At 43.2% G+C, this 25,483-nt stretch overlaps 1 protein-coding gene across 5 annotated transcripts in view; it reads left to right on the forward strand.

Annotated features, from left to right (window-relative positions):
- The first annotated feature begins 1 nt into the window (after window position 1).
- The window catches only part of usp16 (ubiquitin specific peptidase 16), a 58,883-nt gene continuing 33,401 nt past the window's right edge, over window positions 2–25,483 (forward strand). For 2 of the 5 annotated variants that reach the window (XM_068040506.1, XM_068040507.1), the window contains exons 1-3: window positions 6,560–6,581; window positions 18,306–18,401; window positions 24,960–25,132. In XM_068040506.1, coding sequence (XP_067896607.1) covers window positions 6,575–6,581; window positions 18,306–18,401; window positions 24,960–25,132 — 276 coding nt within the window. In that variant the 5' untranslated portion in view covers window positions 6,560–6,574. Of the gene's footprint in view, window positions 73–6,559; window positions 6,582–6,612; window positions 6,654–14,087; window positions 14,213–18,305; window positions 18,402–24,959; window positions 25,133–25,483 lie in introns of those variants that run through there. The other 3 variants (XM_068040511.1, XM_068040509.1, XM_068040508.1) reach the window with 3 other exon arrangements.

Below are 25,483 nucleotides of genomic sequence, written 5' to 3' on the forward strand. Positions count from 1 at the left end.
CGCGCATGTGTAATGATGAACGTTATTGGCGGCCTGGAGCCACCGTGCGGCGTCAGGGCTGAAGAGTAGCCGGTAAGGTGGTCATCACAGGGTTTGAGCGTCCCGGCTCACTTTATTTAAATTTATTTCTTTATATGTGTTTGTAAATTTAGCTCACCTGTTGCTGAAAACCTCATTCGTGCCTTTGTTACTCTAGTCTTGACTATTCCAATGCACTCCTGGCTGATCTCCCACATTCTACTCTCTCTAAACTTGAGGTTATCCAAAATTCTGCTGCCCCTGTCTTAATTCACACTAAGTCCCGTTCCCCTATCACCCCTGTGCTCGCTGAGCTGCATTGGCTCCCAATCAAGCAACGTCTTGATTTTAAAATTCTCGTCCATGTTTTCAAATCCCTGCATGCTCTCGCCCCTCCTTATCTCTGTCATCTCCTCCAGTCCCACAACGAGATATCTGTGTTCATCTAATTCTGGCCTCTTGTGCATCCCTGATTTTAATCGCTCTACCATCGGTAGTTGTGCCTTTAGTTTTCTAGGCCCTAAGCCCTGGAATTCCCTCCTTATATCTCTCTCTATCTCTTTTTCTTCCTTTAAAACACCTCTTAAAACTGACTTCAGTGACCAAGCTTTTGGTCACCTGCCCTGTTATATCCTTATGTGACTCATTGTGAGATTTTGTTTTAAAATGCTCCTGTGAAGAGCCTTGGTACATTTTATTAGGTTAAAGGTACGATGCATCTGGGAGGGGGAAAGTTACCTGGACACTTTGTACCAGAAGGCGGTCACACCCCTTAGGATAGGGTCTTCTGATTTGGTCGGTGGTCAGCGACAGGAGAGTGTGGCTATAGCTGAGGTAGGTAAGGGGACCCAGGAGTGCAGGAGCCTCAGCCTTTGCAATTATCCAACAGTTGAGGTTCTTTCAGCTTGCTTGGATGAGAGGGGGGGCTGCAGGGTGGAAGAGCTAATTGACCATGGCACCGTGGTACAGGAAGCCATTCAAGCAGGGAAAAGTAAGTAGCAATATAGTGGTAGTAGGGGACAGTATAGTTAGGAGGATAGACACCATTCTGTACAACAAACAGTGAGAGTCCAGAAGGCTGTGTTGCCTGCCCGATGCCAGGGTTCAGGACATCTGCTCTGGGCTGGAGAGGAACTGACAGTGGGAGGGGGAGGATCCAGTCATCATGGTCCAGGTAGGTAGCAGTGATATAGGCAGGACAAGAAAGGAGGTTCTGCATAGTCATTATGAGGAGCTAGGCACCAAATTAAGAAGCAGAACCTCAAGGGTAATAATCTTTGAATTATTACCCGAGCCATGTGCAAATTGGCATAGGGCAAATAAGATTAGAGAAATGAAAGCATAGCTCAAAGACTAGTGTGGTAGAAGTGGGTTCCAGTTTGTGGGGCATTGGCACCAGTACTGGGGACAGTGGGGGCTGTGCTGTTGGGACAGTCTACACCTGAAGTGTGCTGGGGCTGGTGTTTGAGTGAGCTGAATAACTAGGGAAATAGACAGGGTTTTAAAGAGATCAAATTTGGGAAAATGTGATAAATCAAAGAGTAGAGACAAGGCAAGAGAGAAAGTTATTAATATGGGAATTGATAAACAGACCGTGATAGGAAGGGACAGAGAGTACAAATCTAAAAGTAAATCAGCAGTCAAGGCTAGGTGTTACAAAAATAATAAAAGGACAAAACTAAAGGCTCTGTATCTGAATGCCCATAGCATTCAAAACAGATCAACTGAGAGCACAAATATAAATAAATAAGTATGATCTGATAGCCATTGCAGGATGACATAGATTGGGACCTGAACATTGAAGGGTGCGTGACATTTTAGGAAGGACAGGAAGCTAGGAAAAGTTGGAGGGGTGGCTCTATTAATTAATGATGGTATTAGCACATTAGAGAGGGATGACTTAAGTTCAGGAAACCAGGATGTAGAAGCAGTTTGCGTAGAGATGAGAGATGATGCTGGCAAGAAGTCACTTGTAGGAGTGGTGTACAGATCTCCTAACAGTAACCACACGGTAGGACAGAGTATAAAGGAAGAAATGATAGGAGCTTGTCAGAAAGGTACGGCAATAATCATAGGGGATTTTAATTTATATATAGGCTAGAAAAATCAGATGGGCAAAGGTAGCCTAGATGAGACATTGATAGAATGTTTTTAGGATAGTTTCTTAGAACAGCACATTCTGGAGCCAACCAGAGAGCAGGCTAAAAGAGACCTGGTATTGTGCAACAAGATAGGATTAATTAATGACCTCAAAGTGAAGGCGCCCCTAGATGGCAGTGATCGTAATATGATTGAATTTTACATACAGTTTGAGCGAGAGAATAATGGGTCCAAGATTAGTATTTTAAACTTAAATAAGGGCAATTATGAGGGCATGAAAGCTAAACTGAACTGGAAAATTAGATTAAGGGATAGGTCAATAGAAATGCAGTGTCCGACATTTAAGGGGGTATTTCAGAATACACAGAATAGATACGTTTCAATGAGAGAAAAATTCCAAGGGGAGGCCCCACTATCCGTGGTTAACTAAAAAAGTTAAAGGTAGTATCAAAGAAAAAGCATATAATTATACAAAGCTGGGTGGCAGGTCAGGAGATTGGATGGAATATAAAAAACAGCAAAGAATGACTAAAAGATTGATGAGGGGAAAGTTAGAGTATGTGAGAATGCTATCTAGAAATATAAAAACAAATAGAATTTCTATAGATATTTGAATATCGAGGATACAAGTAACATCTCAGAAGTAGCTGTAAATCAGGAAATGGAAGGGAGGGAGGAACTCAAAATTACAATCACCAAGGCAAATTTTTGGAGCTGCGGGCTGATAAGTCCCTGGATCCTGATGGACTTCATTTTAGGGTCCTAAAAGAAGTGGTGTGTCAGATAGTTGATGCATTGAGTTTTAACTTTCCAAAAATTCCTAGATTAGAAAATAGCTAATGTAACTCCTTTATTCAAAAAGGGAGACAGAAAGCAGAAAACTACAGTCCAGTTAGTTTAACATATGTCTTAGGGAAAATGTTAGAAGCTGTTATTGCGGGGCATTTAGAAAAATTCAAGATAATCAGGCAGAGTCAGCATGGTTTTGTGACAGGGAAATTATGTTTAACCAATTTATTGGAGTTCTTTGAAGAAGTAACTTGTGCTGTTGATGAAGGGGAACCAGTGGATGTACTGTACTTAAATTTCCAGAAGGCATTTGATAAGGTACCACATCAAAGGTTATTGTGGAAAATAAAAGCTCATGATGTAAGGGGCAACATATTGGCATGGATAGAAGATTGGCTAGCTAACAGGAAACAGTCGGCATAAATGGGTCATTTTCTGGTTTGCAAGATGTAATGTGTTGTGCTGCAGGGATCGGTGCTGGGGTCTCAGCTTTTTCCAATTTATATAAATAAGTTGGAAAAAGGGACCTAAGATATGGTTGCTAACTTTGCTGATGACATAAAGATAGGTAGGAAAGTAAGTTGTGAAGAGACTATAAGGAGGCTACAAAGGGATATAAATAGGTTAAGTGAGTGGGCAAAAATCTGGCAAATGGAGTATAATGTGGGAAAATGTGAAATTGTCCATTTTGGCAGGAAGAATAGAAAAGAAACATATCTAAATAAATTGTGAGAGATTGCGGAGCTCTGAGATGCATAGGGATCTGGGTGTCCTAGTGCATGAATCACAAAAGGTTAGGATGCAGGTACTGCAAGTAATTAGGAAAGCTAATAGAATGTTATCATTTATTGCGAGGGGAATTGAACACAAAAGTAGGGAGGTAATGCTTCAGTTATACAGGGCATTGGTGAGACCACATATGGAGTACTGTGTACAGTATTGGTCTGCTTATTTAAGGAAGGATGTAAATGCATTGGAAGCAGTTCAGAGAAGATTTACTAGACTAATACCTGGAATGAGCAGGTTGTCTTGTGAGGCAAGGTTAGACAGACTTGGCTTGTATCCGCTGGAGTTTAGAAGAGTAAGAGACATCTTGATTGAACCACATAAGATCCTGAGGGGTCTTGACAGAGGGGATGTGGAAAGGATGTTTTCCCTTGTGGGAGAATCTAGAACTAGGGGTCACTATTTAAAAATAAGGTGTTGCCCATTTAAGACAGATGAGGAGAAATTTTTTCTCTGAGGGTTGTTGAGTGTTTGGAACTCTTCCTCGAAAGGCAGTGGAAGCAGAGTCTTTAAATATTTTTAAGGCAGAGGTAGATTCCTGATAAGCAAGGGGGGTGGGGGGTGAAACGTTATTGGGGGTAGGTGGGAATGTGGAGTTAAGGTTACAATCAGATCAGCCATGATCTTATTGAATGGCGGAGCAGTCTCAAGGGGTCAAGTGGCCTATTGCTGCTCCCTTTACATTTGTTCTTATTTAAATATCAGTTGTTTGGTACTCTGCTTAAGTTCAGAATGGGCGAATTCTGTGCCCCATGGTATTTGGGGCTTTGATCCACAGGCAATTGGGCCACATATGGCAGGGAACGAGCAGTTAGAAAGGATTCGGGGTAATGCTGGGCGTCAAGGTCCAAGGTGGATTGTAGCGTCTCAAAACATGAAGTGGTGTTTAAATCATCAGTGGCATCCACAGTAAGTCACGTTTAAACCAACACGAGTGACTCACTCCTAATGCATGTGATTCAAAGGCCTCTTAGTTTCTTCATTTTATAAAATTATCATCTTTCCACAATGTAGATATTGTTTTTTGGATTTACATTTGTAAAGTTGCCATGCATAACGTTTGTTGAGGGAAGGGATTATTGTGCTTTTAAGATCCTATATACATGCAGGTGTCTACAAGCAAGCTAAACAGAAAATTGAAAACTGCCAACAGTTGGCGAGAAATGAAGCTAACACTTCAGGTTGATGACTACTTCAGCAACATCAACTTGTATTTATATAGCACTTTTAACCTAATAAGTCTCAACACATTTTGCAGGGGCATTATGAAACAAAGTATGATAGTGAGCCACATCAGATAATAGGGAAGCTGAGCAAAAGATTGGTCCAAGACATAGCTTTTAAGGAGCATCTTAAAGGTTGAGCTGAGGCCAGGCAATGTCAGGAGATGTTAAGGAGGTGGAAATAGCCTGTCTTAGTGATGGTGCAGATATGTGTTTTCGGAAGCTCATCCGGGGTCAAATATGATATCAAGGTTGCGAACCGTCTGGTTCAGCTTTAGACAGTTGCCAGAGAAGGGATGGAGTTTGTGGCTGGAGAGCAGAGTTTGTGGCAAAAACCGAAGACAATGACTTTGGTCTTCCCAATATTTATTTGGAGGAAATTTCTGTTCATCATCCAGTACTGGATATTGGCCATGCAGTCTGACAATTTAGAGACAATGGAGGAATCGAGAGAGGTGGTGCTAAGATGGAGATGGGTGTCATCAGTATACATGTGAAAACTAACGTAGTGTTTTCAGATGATGTCGCCAAGGGGCAACATTTAGATGAGAAAGAGCAGGAAGCCAAGGATAGATTCTTGTAGGATACCAGATGTCATGGTGGGCTGCGAAAAGAAAAACTGTTGCAGATGACTCTGGCTACAATTAGATAGTTAAGAATTGAACCAGGTGAGAGCAGTCCCACCCAATTGGATGTGGAGAGGCGTTGGAGGAGGATGGTGTGATCAATTGTGTCAAAGGCTGCAGACAAGTTGAGAAGGATGAGGAGGGATAGGCTACCTTTATCACAGCCACATAGGATGTCATCTGTGACTTTGGTGAGAGCAGTTTTGATACTGTGACAAGCAGAAACCTGATTGGAGGAATTCAAACATGGAGTTGGGCACTGATTTGGGAGGCGACAACGTGCAAGGACTTTGGAGAGGAATGGGAATTTGGAGATAGGACGGTAGTATGCAAGGACAGAGGGGTCAAGGGTTGGTTTTTTGAGAAGGGGTGATGACAGATTTGAAGGAGAGGGGAACAGTACCTAGAAGAGAACCGTTAACAATATTGGTTAACGGATTAAAAACAAGAAATGCTGGAATTTATTTCAGATTTCCAGCATCCGCAGTATTTTGCTTTTTTAGTGTTGGCTAACATGGGAACCAGGCATGGAAGCTGAGTGATCAGTTTTATGTGAATCCGGTTGAGAAAGCGGGAGGTAGTTCTTGTGGACAAGATCTTTGAAAGGGGATGAGGGGAGATAGGAGAGAAACTAGAGAAAGATCCGAGGGCAGCAGTGAGCCTTGAGGAAATTTTGACCAGGTGGGCTAGGGAAAAGGAGGGGAGCGGCAGAGGCAGTTGATCAGATGGTCTCAAATAAGTCCATGAGCACCTCGCACTTGGAGATGAGGGTAGAGGAGACAAGGGAGAGGTGCTGAAGATGGTTTATAGTGGAGAAAATATGCTGGGGGTTATCTTTGCATTCCAGATTAGTGAGCAGTTCTGGCAGATGAGAGCAAGATCTGTTCATGCTTTATGTGGTCTAGCCAGATCTGATGGTGAATGGCTAAACCAGTTGTCCACCATATCTGTTCAAGTCTGTGTCCCTTGGACTTAAGGGAATGGAGATGAGGACCTTACCAGGAAAATGGCCATCTCTAAAAGGTCTTTAATATGAAAGGTACGTTAACTCTGTTTCTCATTCCCCACAGATGCTGCTTGACTTGCTGAGCATTTCCTGTTTTTATTTCAGGTATATACATAGTGCTGCTTAAACTATTGAAAACTGTGCACAAACAGTTGCCTTTTGGCAAGTGGATGTTGGCTGGACTCTTTAAGGCAGGGGTTGGAAAATGGCATTTAGCTATTTCTCCATCTGCATCCTATCCCAAATGAACTCTCAAGCACCTACCCACCCCAATCTTTGCTGACCTCCACTTGCTTCCCATCCATTGATTTAGAAATCCTCACCTTCCTCTATAAATTCTTCCGTGGCCTTGTCATGTAGTTTCTCTGCAGTTTTCTCTGACCCTAGCTTGAATCCTCCACTCTTACATCTAGATAGCTATGTCGCCTGGCCCCATCCACTCCATCATTGTTGCTTCGTCTTCATCCATCACAATCTGCACTCATCAAACCTTTTGCTTTTCTTCATCTCTTCTCAAAAATCTATCTCTTGAAATGCAGTCACTGTTGTTTGCATACTTGCTGTTGAAATATAATTCACTACATATGAAGTGCTTTGGGATAGCCGAAGGATGTACTGAGCTGTGACAATGTGTAAGTTCATTCTTCAACTTTTTCCTACCTGTGATCACTTCCCAAACTCCTCTTCGAATTCCTGCTCAATTTCTTTCTCTTGTAGAGTGCTTTCAGTGTTTTTATGCATTAATCTAATAGTTAAGTGTAAATTCTGACCAACAAAGTTGAAACAAAAAGACTTAGATGATTTTCTTTTGATTTACATTTGCCCAAAGCAGTAGAGCAGGATATACATTTCTGTTCATTTAAAGTGGAGTGTTAGTTACAGTGCCACTCCAGCCTTTTGTTTTTGTCAATGAACTGTCAGCCTTTATGCTGTTTTCTAACGATGGGGTTGGTTTCTGTGTTGTGTGCCAGCATAATAATAATTGACATATTGTGGGTGTGGATTGTTCATGACCTTTTTGTGGTTTTACAACAGAAATGAAGGAAGATTATGCATCAAAAATGAATGGCTGAGAGAATGTCCATAACCTTTTTATTGAATAGCGCAATAGATGTTCTATTCTGCTAAGTTGATAAATCATGAAGGATGCGCAGAGTGGGTTATTTTCAGCCATGAGACCTTTTCATAGTTTTCCTTTGCTCAAAATAGCTATACTTCAAATGTTTTTGGTGCATGAGAATGTTTGAACTACATTGCAGAGTCAGTAGTTGACAAATGCAGAGATCCATGTGCTCTTCAGCCACCTTCAACCACCTTGGCCCTAAGCTGCTATTCTGCATTGGCTCCTAGTCCAGCAGCACCTTGATTTTAAAATGCTCATCCTTGTTTTCAAACCCTCCATGGTTTTGGCCCTCCCTATCTCTAACCGCCTCCAACCTTACAACCCTTAGATCACTGCACTCCTCCAATTCTGACCTTTTTTGTATCTCATTGGTGTTTTGGCTTTAGCCGTCTAAGCCCTAAGCTCTGGAATTCCCTCCCTAAACCACTCCACCTCTCCCTCCTCATTGACCAAGTGTTTGGTTAGCTGTTGTAATGTTGTCAATTTTTGTCTGATTGTGCTCCTGCGAAGCGCCTTGGGATGCTTTACTACTTCATTAAGCACTTGTATAAATGCAGGCTGTTATACAGTTACAGTGGGTTTCCTGAAGATGCCATGATACTAATTTGTATCTATCCTGTTAGATCAAAGTTCAATTTTCTTTCACTGAAATAAGACCACTTCTAAAACACATTGAGTTACTTTTTATGTAAGCAAATAGGGTGGAAATTCAGTACCAAAATTCCACAAACCGAAATGAGAAGAATGACCACGTAACTGTTTTGATTGTATTGGTTCTGGAAGGACTATTGGACAGAACACAGGAAGAGTTCCCTGCTCCTCTTCAAATATCATCCACGAGCTATGAATAGGCAGATGGAACCTCTGGTTATGTTCTCATCTGTACAATGGAGCAGTGACAACAACTTATATTTATAGAGTGTCTTTAACATAATAAAACGTCCCAAGGCGCTTCACAGGAGCATTTTATAAAACAAAATATGACACTGAGCCATATGAGATATTAGGTCAAATGACCAAAAGCTTGATTAAAGAGGTAGGTTTTAAGGAGTGTCTCAAAAGAGGAAAGGGAGGCAGAGAGGTGTGGGGAAAGTATTCCAGAGTTTAGGGTCTTCGCAACTGAAGGCACAGCCACCAATGGTGGAGCGGTTAAAATCGGGGATGCTCAAGAGGCCAGAATCAGAGGAGCGCAGATATCACTGAGGGTTGTGGGACTGGAAAAGATTACAGAGATAGGGAGGGGGAGGAATTTGAAAACAAGGATGAGGAGAATTTTTAAATCAAGACGTTGCTCGACTGGGGGCCACTGTTGGTTAGCGAACACAGGGGTGATAGATGAACGGGACTTGGTGTGAGTTAAGAGGCGGGCAGCAGAGTTTTGGCTGACTCAAGTTTACGGAGGGTAGAATGTGGGATACCAGCCAGGAATGCGTTGGAATAATCAAGTCTCGAGGTAATGAAGGCATGAATAAGGGTATCAGCAGCAGATGAGCTGAGACGGAGACAAAGTCAGGCGATGTTAGAGGTGGAAATGGGTGGTCTTAGTGATGGCACAATTATGAGGTTGGAAACTTAACGCGGGGTCAAATATTACTTCAAGTTGCGAACAGTCTGGAACCTCCAATAACGTTGCACTCCCCCATTACTGCATTGTATTTTCAGTCCAGATTATGAGCTGTCAACCTTGCAACACACTCTGTGTTGTAAGCAGAAACCAACTGAAGGCACTTAAATAGGGAGTTTAGGCAGAGATGAGCGTGGAATTAGATGGGATGGTGTTCAAAGACCTTGGGGTACAAAGAAATGTTAAAGATGGGGTGGTATGTGGAGAAGATGGGTGGGTGAAGGTTTTTTTGGAGGAATGGGATGATGGTTTGGAAGAGGAGGTGGATGGTGCCTTAGAAAAGTAAACCATTAACACTCAGTCAGCATGGACCAGGAGGGATAATTGTGTGAGAAGTGGAATTAAGGGAGCAGGAGGTGGGAGAACAATGTTTGGAAAGGGCAGTTGGGGGGAGGGCACGCTGGTGATGGGAGAGAAAATGCAGAGTGGCAGAGGATCAGGGCAAGAATGGGTGCAAAGCTGAGGGAAAGAAACAGCAGGGTCCACTTCATGGCTGCTTTCAATCTTGCAGATGAAAACAGTTGGTTTTTGATGTGAGGGAGGGGTCAATGGGGAAAAGGTATTTTGAAGAGGATGTAGCCCATGGACAAAAGGAGTCTTTAGTTAGCCTTGTCCTCCAGGATGACCTTGGAGTAGTGGCTGTGTAGCATAGTTAAATCAGATCTGGTGATGGATGACTGGACCAGTTGTGTTCTAAGTGACTAGGGAGAATGAGGAATTGAAGGAAATTAGTATTAGTAAGAAGGTTGTATTGGAGAAATTAATGGGGCTGAAGGTTGATAAGTCCCCAGGACCTGATATTCGACATCCCAAAGTGTTGAAAGAGGTAGTTATGAAGATAGTGGATGCACTGGTGATCATCTTCCAAAATTCTATAGATTCTGGAATGGTTCCTACAGATTGGAAGGTAGCAAATGTCACCTCACTATTTAAGAAGGGAGGGAGAGAGAAAACAGGGATTTACAGACCTAATATAAAATAAAAACAAGAAATGCTGGAACCACTCAGCAGATCTGGCAGCATCTGTGAAAAGAGAAGCAGAGTTAACGTTTCGGGTCAGTGACCCTTCTTCGGAACTGACAAATATTAGAAATGTCACAGGTTATAAGCAAGTGAGGTGGGGGTGGGGCAAGAGATAACAAAGGAGAAGGTGTAGATTGGACAAGGCCACATAGCTGACCAAAAGGTCATGGAGCAAAGGCAAACAATATGTTAATGGTGTGTTGAAAGACAAAGCATTAATACAGATAAGGTCTTAACGGACTGAAGATTGAACAGCAGCAAGTGCAAACATGAAAAAAAAACAGTGGGTAAGCAAACTGAACAAACTAAGATGAAATGAAATAAATGCAAAAAAAAAAGAAAGATTGTAAAAAAGAAAAAATAACTAAAAATGAAAGTAAAATGGGGGGGGGGGGGCCCCGTCATGCTCTGAAATTATTGAACTCAATGTTCAGTCCGGCAGGCTGTAGTGTGCCTAATTGGTAGATGAGATGCTGTTCCTCGAGCTTGCGTTGATGTTCACTGGAACTCTGCAGCAATCCCAGGTCAGAGATGTGAGCATGAGAGCAGGGGGGAGTGTTGAAATGGCAAGCAACCGGAAGCTCAGGGTCCTGCTTGCGGACTGAGCGGACCTGTTACAGACCTGTTAGTCTTACATCAGTAGTAGGGAAAATGTTAGAATCTGTTCTAAAGGATGTGATAAATGGACGCTTTAATAATAATGATCTGATTGGGCATAGCCAACATGGATTTATGAATGGGAAATCATGTTTGATGAACCTATTGGAGTTTTTTGAGGATGTTACTGACAGGATTGATAAATGGGAGTTGGTGGATGTAGTATACTTGGATTTTCAGAAGGCTTTTGATAAAGACCCCTCAGGAGGTTGATTAGCAAAATTAAAGCGCATGGGATAGCAAGTAATATACTGGAATAGATTAAGGATTGATTAACAGGCAGAAAACAGTGGGAATAAAAGGGTCATTCTCATGTTGGCAGGCTGTGACAAGTGGGGTATCACAAGTGGGGTACTTGAGCCCCAGCTGTGGACAATGTATATCAATGATTGGATGTGGGGACCAAATGTAATATTTCCAAGTTTGCAAATGACACAAAACGAGGTGGGAATGTGTGTTGTGAGGAAGATTCAAGGCTGCTTCAAGGGGATTTGGACAGACTTAGTGAGTGGGCAAGAACGTGACAGATGGAATATAATGTGCAAAAAATTTGAGGTTATCCATTTTGAACAAAGAACAGTACAGCACAGGAACAGGCCATTCGGCCATCCAAGCCTGCGCCGATCTTGATGCCTGCCTAAACTAAAACCTTCTGCACTTTCGGGGACCGTATCCCTCTATTCCCTTCCTATTCAAGTATTTGTCAAGATGCCTCTTAAATGTCACTATTGTACCTGCTTCCACCACCTCCCCCGGCAACAAGTTCCAGGCACTCACCACCCTCTAAAGAACTTGCCTCGCACATCCCCTCTAAACTTTGCCCCTCGCACCTTAAACCTATGTCCCCTAGTAACTGACTCTTCCACCCTGGGAAAAAGCTTCTGACTATCCATTCTGTCCATGCCACTCATAACTTTGTAAACCTCTATCATGTCGCCCCTCCACCTCTGTCGTTCCAATGAAAACAATCCAGGTTTATCCAACCTCTCCTCATAGCTAATGCCCTCCAGACCAGGCAACATCCTAGTAAACCTCTTCTGTACCCTCTCCAAAGCCTCCACGTCCTTCTGGTAGTGTGGCGACTAGAATTGCACGCAATATTCTAAGTGTGGCCTAACTAAAGTTCTGTACAGCTGCAACATGACTTGCCAATTTTTATACTCTGTGCCCCGACCGATGAAGGCAAACATGCCATATGCCTTCTTGACTACCTTATCCACCTGCGTTGCCACTTTCAGTGACCTGTGGACCTGTACGCCCAGATCTCTCTGCCTGTCAATACTCCTAAGGGTTCTGCCATTTACTGTATACTTCCCACCTGCATTAGACCTTCCAAAATGCATTACCTCACATTTGTCCGGATTAAACTCCATCTGCCATTTCTCTGCCCAAGTCTCCAACCGATCTATATCCTGCTGTATCCTCTGACAATCCTCATCACTACCCGCAACACCACCAACCTTTGTGTCATCCACAAACTTACTAATCAGACCAGCTACATTTTCCTCCAAATCATTTATATATACTACAAACAGCAAAGGTCCCAGCACTGATCCCTGCGGAACACCACTAGTCACAGCCCTCCATTCAGAAAAGCACCCTTCCACTGCTATCCTCTGTCTTCTATGACCGAGCCAGTTCTCTGTATCCATCTTGCCAACTCACCTCTGATCCCGTGTGACTTCACCTTTTGTACCAGTCTGCCATGAGGGACCTTGTCAAAGGCTTTACTGAAGTCCATATAGACAACATCCACTGCCCTTCCTTCATCAATCATATTCGTCACTTCCTCAAAAATCTCAATCAAGTTAGTGAGACACGACCTCCCCTTCACAAAACCATGCTGCATCTCGCTAATAAGTTTGTTTGTTTCCAAATGGGAGTAAATCCTGTCCCGAAGAATCCTCTTTAATAATTTCCCTACCACTGACGTAAGGCTCACCAGCCTATAATTTCCTGGATTATCCTTGCTACCCTTAAACAAAGGAACAACATTGGCTATTCTCCAATCCTCTGGGACCTCACCTATAGCCAATGAGGATACAAAGATTTCTGTCAAGGCCCCAGCAATTTCTTCCCTTGCCTCCCTCAGTATTCTGGGGTAGATCCCATCAGGCCCTGGGGAGTTATCTACCTTAATGCTTTGCAAGACGCCCAACACCACCACCTTTTTGATAACAACATGACCGAGACTATCTACTCTCCCTACCCTAGACTCATCATCCACCAAGTCCTTCTCTTTGGTGAATACTGATGCAAAGTACTCATTTAGTAGTTCGCCCATTTCCTCTGGCTCCACACATAGATTCCCTCATCTGTCCTTGAGTGGGCCAACCCTTTCCCTGGTTACCCTCTTGCTCTTTATATAGATATAAAAAGCCTTGGGATTTTCCTTAATCCTGTTTGCCAATGACCTTTCATGACCCCTTTTAGCCCTCCTGACTCCTTGCTCAAGTTCCTTCCTACTGTCTTTATATTCCTCCAGGGCTTCGTCTGTTCCCAGCCTTGCAGCCCTTGCGAATGCTTCCTTTTTCTTCTTGACTAGGCTCACAATATCCCGTGTTTTCCAAGGTTCCCGAAACTTGCCAAACCTATCCTTCTTCCTCACAGGAACATGCTGGTCCTGGATTCTAATCAACTGACGTTTGAAAGACTCCCACATGTCAGATGTTGATTTACCCTCAAACAGCCGCCCCCAATCTAAATTCTTCAGTTTCTGCCTAATATTGTTATAATTAGCCTTCCCCCAATTTAGAACCTTCACCCGAGGACTACTCTTATCCTTATCCACAAGTACCTTAAAACTTACGGAATTATGGTCACTGTTCCCGAAATGCTCCCCTACTGAAACTTTTGGTAGGAGGAACTGATGTGCAGAGTATTTCTTAAATGGTAAGAGATTAGAAAGTAGATGTACAAAGGAACCTGGGTATCCTCGTCAATAAGTCACTGAAAGCTAACATGCAGGTGCAGCAAGCAGTTAAGAAGGCTAATGGTATGTGAGCCTTTATCGCAAGAGGATTTGAGTACAGTACATCTTGCTTCAGTTCTATAGAACCTTGGTTAGACCGCACCTGGAGTACTATGTGTAGTTTTGGTCCCCTTACCTCAGGAAGGATATTATTGCCATCGAGGGAGTGCAATGAAGGTTCACCAGACTTGTTCCTGGATGGCTGTACTGTGCTCTGAAGAGAGATTGGGAAAACTGGGCCTGTATTCTCTCGAGTTTCAAAGAAGGTGAGGTGATCTCATTGAAACCTACAAAATACTTGAGATAGACAAGATAGATGCAGGTAAGATGTTTCCCCTGGTTGGGGAGTCTAGAACCAGGGGACACAATTTCAAAATAAGGGGGAAGCCACTTAGGACAGAGATGAGGAGAAATTTCTTTACTCCGAGGGTTGTGAATCTTTGGAATTCTCTAACCCAGAGGACTGTGGAAGCTCAGTCATTGAGTATGTTTAAAGTAAAGATTGACATAAAGGGATTTGGGGATAGTGTGGGAAAAAGGCATTGAAGTGGATGATTCGCCATGATATTGAATGGCGGAGCAGGTTCAATGGGCTGGATGGTCTACTCCTGCTCCTATGTGTGCTTGAGTTTGCAATCTTCTGACTTCAGGGTGCAAAGATGGGGTTTCCACTATGGGAATGGCAGGAATGAGAGAAGATGAGTGATTTGATAGGAATGAGCAGCAAAGGCAGAGAAGGGAGTAATTTTGCTGATGGACCGCAGCAGAGGTTGTAGAGGTCCTGACACAACCTCAATGTCCCAAACTGTTTTACAGCCAATTAACTACTTTTGAAGCACAGTCATTGTTGTAGTATAGGAAACACAGCACCCAATTTGCACACAGCAAGGTCCCACAAGCCGCAATATGACCATGACCACATAATCTGTTTTTAGTTATATTGGTTGAGAGATAAATATTGGTCAGGACACCAGGGATAACTCCCCTGCTTTTTACATACGCCTGAGAGGGCAAATGGGGCCTCAGTTTAATGCCTTGTCCAAAAGACATCCAATAGACTCCTGTTGCAAAATTCAGTACCACATGAAAATGTCAGCCTAGAGTTTGTACATTTTGTTGGACTTGAACGCACAATCTTCTGACTCAGAGGCAAGAGCTCCACCATGAAGGCCACAGCTAATACACAGAGGAAAGGGAGTTAGGAGTTTTAAGGGTGAATTTGTGAGCAAACTGCGGAGAGATTCTTTCCCGCTGATGAATGGTTAATGTAGTGGGGTTTGGATTCTGTATGGTAAGGGAGATGGGAAAGTGATTATGATGGCAAGTGTTTGGAAATCAGCTTTGTTATCTGTTGAATGTTCAGTTTCCGGGATTTAGATGTTTCAGTAAGAACAGAGAAGATGGTAAAAGAGGGGGGGGGTGTGGCATTGTTAATCAAGGAGAGTATTACAGCGACAGAAAGGACGTTTGAGGACTCGTCTACTGAGGTAGTATGGGCTGAGGTTAGAAACAGGAGAGGTGAGGTTACCCTGTTGGGAGTCTTTTATAGACCTCCGAATAGTTCCAGAGATGTAGAGGAAAGGATAGCGAAGATGATTCTCGACAGGGGTGAGAGTAACAGGGTAGTTGTTATGGGGGACTTTAACTTTCCAAATATCGACTGGAAATACTATAGTTCGAGTACTTTAGATGGGTCAGTTTTTGTCCAGTGTGTGCAGGAGGGTTTTCTGACACAGTATGTAGACAGGCCAACCAGGGGCGATGCCACATTGGATTTGGTACTGGGAAATGAACCCGGCCAGGTGTTAGATTTAGATGTAGGTGAGCACTTTGGTGACAGTGATCACAATTCGGTTAGGTTTACCTTAGCGATGGGCAGGGACAGGTATATACCGCAGGGCAAGAATTATAACTGGGGGAAAGGAAATTATGATGCGATTAGGCAAGATTTAGGATGCATAGGATGGGGAAGGAAACTGCAGGGGATGGGCACAATCGAAATGTGGAGCTTATTCAAGGAGCAGCTACTGCGTGTCCTTGATAAGTATGTACCTGTGAGGCAGGGAGGAAGTTGTCGTGCGAGGGAGCCGTGGTTTACTAAAGAAGTTGAAGCGCTTGTCAAGAGGAAGAAGAAGGCTTATGTTAGGATGAGACGTGAAGGCTCAGTTAGGGCGCTTGAGAGCTACAAGCTAGCCAGGAAGGATCTAAAGGGAGAGCTAAGAAGAGCAAGGAGAGGACACGAGAAGTCATTGGTGGATCGGATCAGGGAAAACCCTAAGGCTTTCTATAGGTATATCAGGAATAAAAGAATGACTAGAGTTAGATTAGGGCCAATCAAGGATAGTAGTGGGAAGTTGTGTGTGGAATCAGAGGAGATAGGGGAAGTGTTAAATGAATATTTTGCGTCAGTATTTACAGTAGAGAAAGAAAATGTTGTTGAGAATACTGAGATTCAGGCTACAAGGCTAGATGGGATTGAGGTTCACAAGGAGGAGGTGTTAGCAATTTTGGAAAGGGTGAAAATAGATAAGTCCCCTGGGCCAGATGGGATTTATCCTAGGATTCTCTGGGAAGCTAGGGAGGAGATTGCAGAGCCTTTGTCCTTGATCTTTATGTCGTCATTGTCGACAGGAATAGTGCCGGAAGGCTGGAGGATTGCAAATGTTGTCCCCTTGTTCAAGAAGGGGAGTAGAGACAGCCCTGGTAATTATAGACCTGTGAGCCTCACTTCGGTTGTGGGTAAAATGTTGGAAAAGGTTATAAGAGACAGGATTTATAATCATCTTGAAAAGAATAAGTACATTAGAGATAGTCAGCACGGTTTTGTGACGGGTAGGTCGTGCCTCACAAACCTTATTGAGTTTTTCGAGAAGGTGACCAAACAGGTGGATGAGGGTAAAGCAGTGGATGTGGTGTATATGGATTTCAGTAAGGCGTTTGATAAGGTTCCCCACGGTAGGCTATTGCAGAAAATACGGAAGTATGGGGTTGAAGGTGATTTAGAGCTTTGGATCAGAAATTGGCTAGCTGAAAGAAGACAGAGGGTGGTGGTTGATGGCAAATGTTCATCCTGGAGTTTAGTTACTAGTGGTGTACCGCAAGGATCTGTTTTGGGGCCATTGCTGTTTGTCATTTTTATAAATGACCTGGAAGAGGGTGTAGAAGGGTGGGTTAGTAAATTTGCAGATGACACTAAGGTCGGTGGAGTTGTGGATAGTGCCGAAGGATGTTGTAGGGTACAGAGAGACATAGATAGGCTGCAGAGCTGGGCTGAGAGATGGCAAATGGAGTTTAATGCGGAAAAGTGTGAGGTGATTCACTTTGGAAGGAGTAACAGGAATGCAGAGTACTGGGCTAATGGGAAGATTCTTGTTAGTGTAGATGAGCAGAGAGATCTTGGTGTCCAGGTGCATAAATCCCTGAAGGTTGCTAACCAGGTTAATAGGGCTGTTAAGAAGGCATATGGTGTGTTAGCTTTTATTAGTAGGGGGGTCGAGTTTCGGAGCCACGAGGTCATGCTGCAGCTGTACAAAACTCTGGTGAGACCGCACCTGGAGTATTGCGTGCAGTTCTGGTCACCGCATTATAGAAAGGATGTGGAAGCTATGGAAAGGGTGCAGAGGAGATTTACTAGGATGTTGCCTGGTATGGAGGGAAGGTCTTACGAGGAAAGGCTGAGGGACTTGAGGTTGTTTTCGTTGGAGAGAAGGAGGAGGAGAGGTGACTTAATAGAGACATATAAGATAATCAGAGGGTTAGATAGGGTGGATAGTGAGCGTCTTTTTCCTCGGATGGTGATGGCAAACACGAGGGGACATAGCTTCAAGTTGAGGGGTGATAGATATAGGACAGATGTGAGAGGTAGTTTCTTTACTCAGAGAGTAGTAAGGGCGTGGAATGCCCTGCCTGCAGCAGTAGTAGATTCGCCAACTTTAAGGGCATTTAAGTGGACATTGGATAGACACATGGATGAAAATGGAATAGTGTAGGTCAGATGGTTTCACAGCTCGGCGCAACATCGAGGGCCGAAGGGCCTGTACTGCGCTGTAATATTCTAATTCTAATTCTTATATTCAATATTCTTTATTCCTGTAAATCCTTCAGTTATTTTGTTTGGAATAGATGCTTGTGAAATTATTTTTAACATGGCTAGTCATTGGTTTTATTTAAAATTAGCAGAGACCCGCAAAACATTTACGGTCAAATTTGTATAATTAACCAATTACATCATCTCATCCACCCCTCCCTCAATACCCCCCCCCCCCGCCCCCTCTATCCCGTCCCATGCCATTCCATCCTTCCCGTGCAATCCAGTTTTGCAGATGCTTAAATCTTTAAATTGCCTTTCTATTTTTGTAGGCACTATAGTTGAAGAATACCGGGACACCATTGAAATGGGAAAGAAGAAGGAAAGACAAAATTCTCCACAGGATGATGAGACCTCTGATAGTTGTGGTAAAAAAATGCGTCTTTGGTTACAAGTTGTAAAGTGAAGGGAGTGAGGCTAACTGGAATGCTCTTTGAAAGAGCTGCTACAAACTCGATGGGCCAAATTTCCTCTTCTGTGCTGTACTGTTCTGTGATTCTATGAACTGTTCCATCCCTACAAAAGTGTATTCATTACAAATTTTTAATGTTTTTTTAAAAATCCTTCCTTTTGAAGGGAGCTGTGCATCAAAAAAATTAGGGTCAAAGAAATCAGTAGTCAAAAGTAACAAAATAATGGCAAAAGTTATTGGTGGGGGGTGTGGCGGGGGGTACTGCAAAGGTCTGAAGGCCTTGGGCGACAGTGGACTGGAATTTTTATTTTACTGTACGTGCTCAATGTTTGTCAAATAGTCATAAGTTTAAGAAATTTATTGGTGGTTTTCATTAGTTAATACTGTGGAGAGCAGAATGTTCAGATTGATTGACCGCTATAGTTTCAAAACAAATTGAGGATTCCTTCGTACAACAAGCCTACCGTTGGGTGGTAGAAGGACAGAGCTAGATGTAGCAGGGTAGATACTTGAAGTCCGACATTTAGACAGGGCAACATAATTATTTTATTCCTTGTGCAATAACACTCAGTTTCAGTAATGGGCAGTATGCCACGGCCCTCCAGTTTTCGCTACTAGGATCCAGCTAATCACATAGTTTGTATAATAGTTCTGATGAAAGGTCACTGACCTGAAATGTTAACTCTGCTTCTCTCTGCACAGATGCTGCCAGACCTGCTGAGTATTTCCAGCGTTTCTTGTTTTTATTTCAGTTTCCAACATCTGCAGTATTTTGCTTTTATTATATTAATCACATTGTTAGAACTGGCCAGAGAACTGTTCTAACCAAAAGATTTCTAAATTTGTGGATGACACCAAATTGGGAGGGATACTCAACGCAGAGGAATGCAACAAATTACAAGATGGCATTAAGGTCACAAAAAAACCAAACCAAGTGCTGAAATTTATTTCTAGATGGATAGAATTTAAAAGTAGAGAAGTTATGCTAACTTGTATCGAGCCTTGGTTAGACTACTGTGTAGTTCTGGATGCCATATAAAAGGGATATGGAAGCTTTGTGGAGGGTTCAAAAGAGATTTACAAGGATGATAGTTATAACCTTGCAATACTATCAGGAAAAAATGAATAGACTGGATATCCTCTTGAAAAGAGAAGGCTGAAGCATGACCTAATAGAGGTCTTTAAAATTATGAAAGGTTTTGATAGAGTAGATACAGAGTGTTTCTGCTTGTGGGGAACAGCAAAACTAGAGGTCATCAATATAAGATAGTCACGAAGAAATGCAATAAGGAATTCAGAAAAAACTTCTTTACCCAAAGAATGGTGAGAATGTGGAACTTGCTACCATGTGGGAGTGGTTGAGGTGAATGGTATGGATGCATTTAAAGGGGAGCAAGATAAGCATATGAGGGAGAAAGGAATAGAGGATAGTTAGATGAGGAAGGATAGGAGGAGGCTATATTGAAGCATAATCACCAGAATGGACTGGTTGGGTCGAATGGCCTGCGCTGTGCTGTATATTCTATGTAAATTTATGTAACATTGGTCAGTAATGTGAATTCACAAAGCACAGGACTAGAACAAAGAACAAACAAAGAACAGTACAGCACAGGAACAGGCCACTCGGCCCTCCAAGCCTGCGCCGATCTTGATGCCTGCCTAAACTAGAACCTTCTGCACTTCCGGGGACCGTATCCCTCTATTCCCATCCTATTCATGTATTTGTCAAGATGCCTCTTAAATGTCGCTATCGTACTTGCTTCCACCACCTCCCCAGGCAGCACGTTCCAGGCAAGAACTGGCCTCGCACATCCGTTCTAAACTTTGCCCCTCGCACCTTAAACCTATGTCCCCTAGTAACTGACTCTTCCACCCTGGAAAAAAGCTTCTGACTATCCACTCTGTCCATGCCGCTCATAACTTTGTAAACCTCTATCATGTCGCCCCTCCACTTCCGTTGTTCCAGTGAAAACAATCCGAGTTTATCCCACCTCTCCTCATAGCTAATGCTCTCCAGACCAGGCAACATCCGAGTAAACCTCTTCTGTACCCTCTCCAAAGCCTCCACGTCCTTTTGGTAGTGTGGCGACCAGAATTCCATGCAATATTCTAAGTGTGGCCTAACTAAAGTTCTGTACAGCTACAGCATGACTTGCCTATTTTTATACTCTATGCCCCGACCGATGAAGGCAAACATGCCGTATGCCTTCTTGACTACCTTATCCACCTGCGTTGCCACTTTCAGTGACCTGTGGGCCTGTCAATACTCCTAAGGGTTCTGCCATTTACTGTATACTTCCCACCTGCATTAGACCTTCCAAAATGCATTACCTCATATTTGTCCGGATTAAACTCCATCTGCAATTTCTCTGCCCAAGTCTCCAACCGATCTATATCCTGCTGTATCCTCTGACAATCCTCATCACTATCCGCAACTCCACCAACCTTTGTGTCGTCTGCAAACTTACTAATCAGACCAGCTAAATTTTCCTCCAAATCATTTATATATACTACAAACAGCAAAGGTCCCAGCACTGAATCCCGGCGGAACACCACTAGTCACAGCCCTCCATTCAGAAAAGCACCCTTCCACTGCTAACCTCTGTCTTCTATGACCGAGCCAGTTCTCTGTATCCATCTTGCCAGCTCACCTATGATCCGTGTGACCTCACCTTTTGTACCAGTCTGCCATGAGGGACCTTGTCAAAGGCTTTACTGAAGTCCATATCGACAACATCCACTGTCCTTCCTTCATCAATCGTCTTCATCACTTCCTCAAAATACTCAATCAAGTTAGTGAGACACGACCTCCCCTTCACAAAACCATGCTGCCTCTCGCTAATGCGTTTGTTTGTTTCCAAATGGGAGTAAATCCTGTCCTGAAGAATCCTCTCTAATAATTTCCCTACCACTGACGTAAGGCTCACCAGCCTATAATTTCCTGGATTATCCTTGCTACCCTTCTTAAATAAAGGAACAACATTGGCTATTCTCCAGTCCTCTGGGACCTCAACTGTAGCCAATGAGGATGCAAAGATTTCTGTCAAGGCCCCAGCAATTTCTTCCCTTGCCTCCCTCAGTATTCTGGGGTAGATCCCATCAGGCCCTGGGGACTTATCTACCTTAATGCTTTGCAAGACGCCCAACACCACCACCTTTTTGATAACAACATGACCAAGACTATCTACTCTCCCTACCCTAGACTCATCATCCACCAAGTCCTTCTCTTTGGTGAATGCAGATGCGAAGTACTCATTTAGTACCTCGCCCATTTCCTCTGGCTCCACACATAGATTCCCTCCTCTGTCCTTGAGTGGGCCAGCCCTTTCCCTGGTTACCCTCTTGCTCTTTATATACGTATAAAAGGCCTTGGGATTTTCCTTAATCCTGTTTGCCAATGACTTTTCATAACCCCTTTTAGCCCTCTTGACTCCTTGCTTAAGTTCCTTCCTACTGTCTTTATATTCCTCCAGGGCTTCGTCTGTTCCCAGCCTTGCAGCCCTTGCGAATGCTTCCTTTTTCTTTTTGACTAGGCTCACAATATCCCGTGTTATCCAAGGTTCCCGAAACTTGCCAAACTTATCCTTCTTCCTCACAGGAACATGCTGGTCCTGGATTCTAATCAACTGACGTTTGAAAGACTCCCACATGTCAGATGTTGATTTACCCTCAAACAGCCGCCCCCAATCTAAATTCTTCAGTTCCTGCCTAATATTGTTATAATTAGCCTTCCCCCAATTTAGAACCTTCACCCGAGGACTACTCTTATCCTTATCCACAAGTACCTTAAAACTTACGGAATTATGGTCGCTGTTCCCGAAATGCTCCCCTACTGAAACTTCGACCACCTGGCCGGGCTCATTCCCCAATACCAGGTCCAGTATGGCCCCATCCCTAGTTGGACTATCTACATATTGTTTCAAGAAGCCCTCCTGGATGCTCCTTACAAATTCTGCCCCATCCAAGCCCCTAGCACTAAGTGAGTCCCAGTCAATATAGGGGAAGTTAAAATCACCCACCACTACAACCCTGTTACCTTTACATCTTTCCAAAATCTGTCTACATATCTGCTCCTCTACCTCCCGCAGGCTGTTGGGAGGCCTGTAGTAAACCCCCAACATCGTGACTGCACCCTTCCTATTCCTGAGCTCCACCCATATTGCCTCGTTGCATGAACCCTCCGAGGTGTCCTCCCGCAGTACAGCTGTGATATTCTCCTTAACCAGTAATGCAACTCCCCCACCCCTTTTACATCCCCCTCTATCCCGCCTGAAGCTTCTAAATCCCGGAACATTTAGCTGCCAATCCTGTCCTTCCCTCAACCAAGTCTCTGTAATAGCAACAACATCATAGTTCCAAGTACTAATCCAAGCTCTAAGTTCATCTGCCTTACCTGTTATACTTCTCGCATTGAAACAAATGCACTTCAGACCACCAGTCCCGCTGTGCTCAGAAACATCTCCCTGCCTGCTTTTCCTCTTAGTCTTACTGGCCTTATTTACTAGTTCCCCCTCATTTATTTCACCTGCTGTCCTACTGCTCTGGTTCCCATCCCCCTGCCACACTAGTTTAAACCCTCCCGAGTGACGCTAGCAAACCTCGCAGCCAGGATATTTGTGCCCCTCCATTTTAAATGCAACCCGTCCTTCTTGTCCCACCTGTCCCTGAAGAGATCCCAATGATCCAGATATCTGAAACCCTCCCTCCTACACCAGCTGTTCAGCCACGTGTTTAGCTGCACTATCCTCCTGTTTCTAGCCTCACTGGCACGTGGCACAGGGAGTAATTCCGGGATTACAACCCTAGAGGTCCTGTCTTTTAACCTTCTACCTCACTCCCTAAACTCCCCCTGCAGGAGCTCGTCACACTTCCTGCCTATGGCGTTGGTACCGATGTGTACCACAACCTCTGGCTGTTCACCCTCTCCCTTCAGAATGCCCCCTGTCCGTTCAGAGACATCCTTGACCGAGGCACCAGGGAGGCGACATACCATTCTGGAGTTTCTTTCACGTCCACAGAAGCGCCTATCTGTGCCCCCGACTATAGAGTCCCCTATAACTATTGCTCTTCTGCGCTTTGTCCCTCCCTGCTGAACAACAGTGCCAGCCGTGGTGCCACTGCTCTGGCTGCTGCTGTTGTTTTCCCCTGATAGGCCATTCCCCCGCAACAGTATCCAAAACGGTATACTTGTTAGAGAGGGGGATAGCCACAGGGGATTCCTGCACTGACTGCCTGCCCCTTCTAGCGGTCATCCATCTATCTGCCTGCACCTTGGGTGTAACCACTTCTCTAAAACTCCTGTCTATGACGTTTTCTGCCACCTGCATGCTCCTAAGTGCATCCAGTTGCTGCTCCAACCGATCCATGTGGTCTGTGAGGAGCTGCAACTGGGTACACTTCCTGCAGTCGTCGTCGTCCGGAACGCTGGAAGCGTCACGGACCTCCCACATCTCACAGGTGAAGCACTTTACCCCTCTAACTGACATTTCTAGCACTAATTAATAAATTAATTTAAAATAAATAAATACTTATTAAATCCTTACTAAATTATGTTACAATTAACTATATGGTCCCTAGTTCTAGATTTCTGCTATAAATATTAAATGCTAACTAAATACAGTCATCTCCTCCCTCTGGTTTAGGTACTCTACTTAATTAATTAGTTAATTAGGGTTTTAATCAATTTTTAATCAATGTTTTATTTTCAAATTCTACTACTCAAAAGAAAAAAGAACTTTTATTTATATTAAAGCCTTTCACATCTCAAAGTACTTCACTGCCAGAGAGATACTTTTGAAGTATAATCACTGCAGGTAAATGCATCTGCTAATTTGCACACAGCAATGTCCTACAGTGAAATAAATGACCAGTTGGTCTGTTTTAGTGCTAGGGACCAGGCTACTGGGAAAACACTCTTGCTCTTCAGATAATGCTCTAAGATCTTTTATGTCCACCTGAACTGGCAAAAGGAGAATTGGTTTAATGCCTCATCTGCAAGACAGCACTTCTGACAGTGCAGCACTCCCACAGTATATCAGTGAAGTGTCAGCATAAATTTTGTGTTGAATTCTTTGGAGTGGAGTTTAAAACCACAACCGTATGACTCAAAGGTCAGAGTGCTACCCTTGAACTAAGACTGACACTAGCATCAGTCCGTGCTATTAGGATATTTTAGTTCCTGTCAAATTGTGGTAAAAATTTAATTGTAGTTAATTTAAAATTTCTGCCTGACTGCTCCCAATTAGGATTCTGTATCTCCAGATTCAGATCATAACGTAAGAACATGATCTGCTTCCAGACCATTTGATTGTCACTGGCCACTCAGAGGTGCACATGATACACATGGTAGTATGGTTATTAGGTTTATTGCATTAATTGAAAAATAAAAATTACTTTAGACTAGTTGACTTTAGAGCAAAAATTAAGTGTTGCATTCAGTAACATTACTTCTGCAATTCAGTACTAAATTCATATGTCCTAAACTACATGTTGTTTCATTTCCGACTTATTGCAGTGCCGCAGTGTGTGCACATTCGTAAGGGACTGAATCTAGGCCAAATTAAGAGACAGCTACATCAGCATTGTTGGAATGCTTGTGAGGACTGCAAAAATTGTGCCAAAACAGAGAAAAAAGACAAAACAGATGAAAATCCAACTGTCTGGTTATGCTTAAAATGTGGACATCAGGTAAATTGCTGTTTTACTGAAATATTCTTTGTGAAACATATATCCTGAGATCTGTGTAGACTTGTGTTCTGGGCCATCTGTTTCAGGCTTTTCGTTTCCTTTACTCGATCATGTTTTCTAAAGAACTTCAAATCTGGCCGAAACGTTCCATATTTAGTTTACTTTTGTAGCTAACAGAACAACTTCTTTCGAATAGTATGAGTAATACTGAATTTATGTTCTGTGCCACAGAGGTGGCTATTTGATTTTGTTTGTGTGAAAGGGTTAACTATTTTATTTAGCTACATCTACAGTGCAATTGATACCATTATAAGATTCATTATCTATAATTCCAGCAATGTAGTTCACAAT

This window comes from Heterodontus francisci, chromosome 10 (assembly GCF_036365525.1).
Source record: "Heterodontus francisci isolate sHetFra1 chromosome 10, sHetFra1.hap1, whole genome shotgun sequence".
Lineage (NCBI taxonomy): Eukaryota > Metazoa > Chordata > Chondrichthyes > Heterodontiformes > Heterodontidae > Heterodontus > Heterodontus francisci.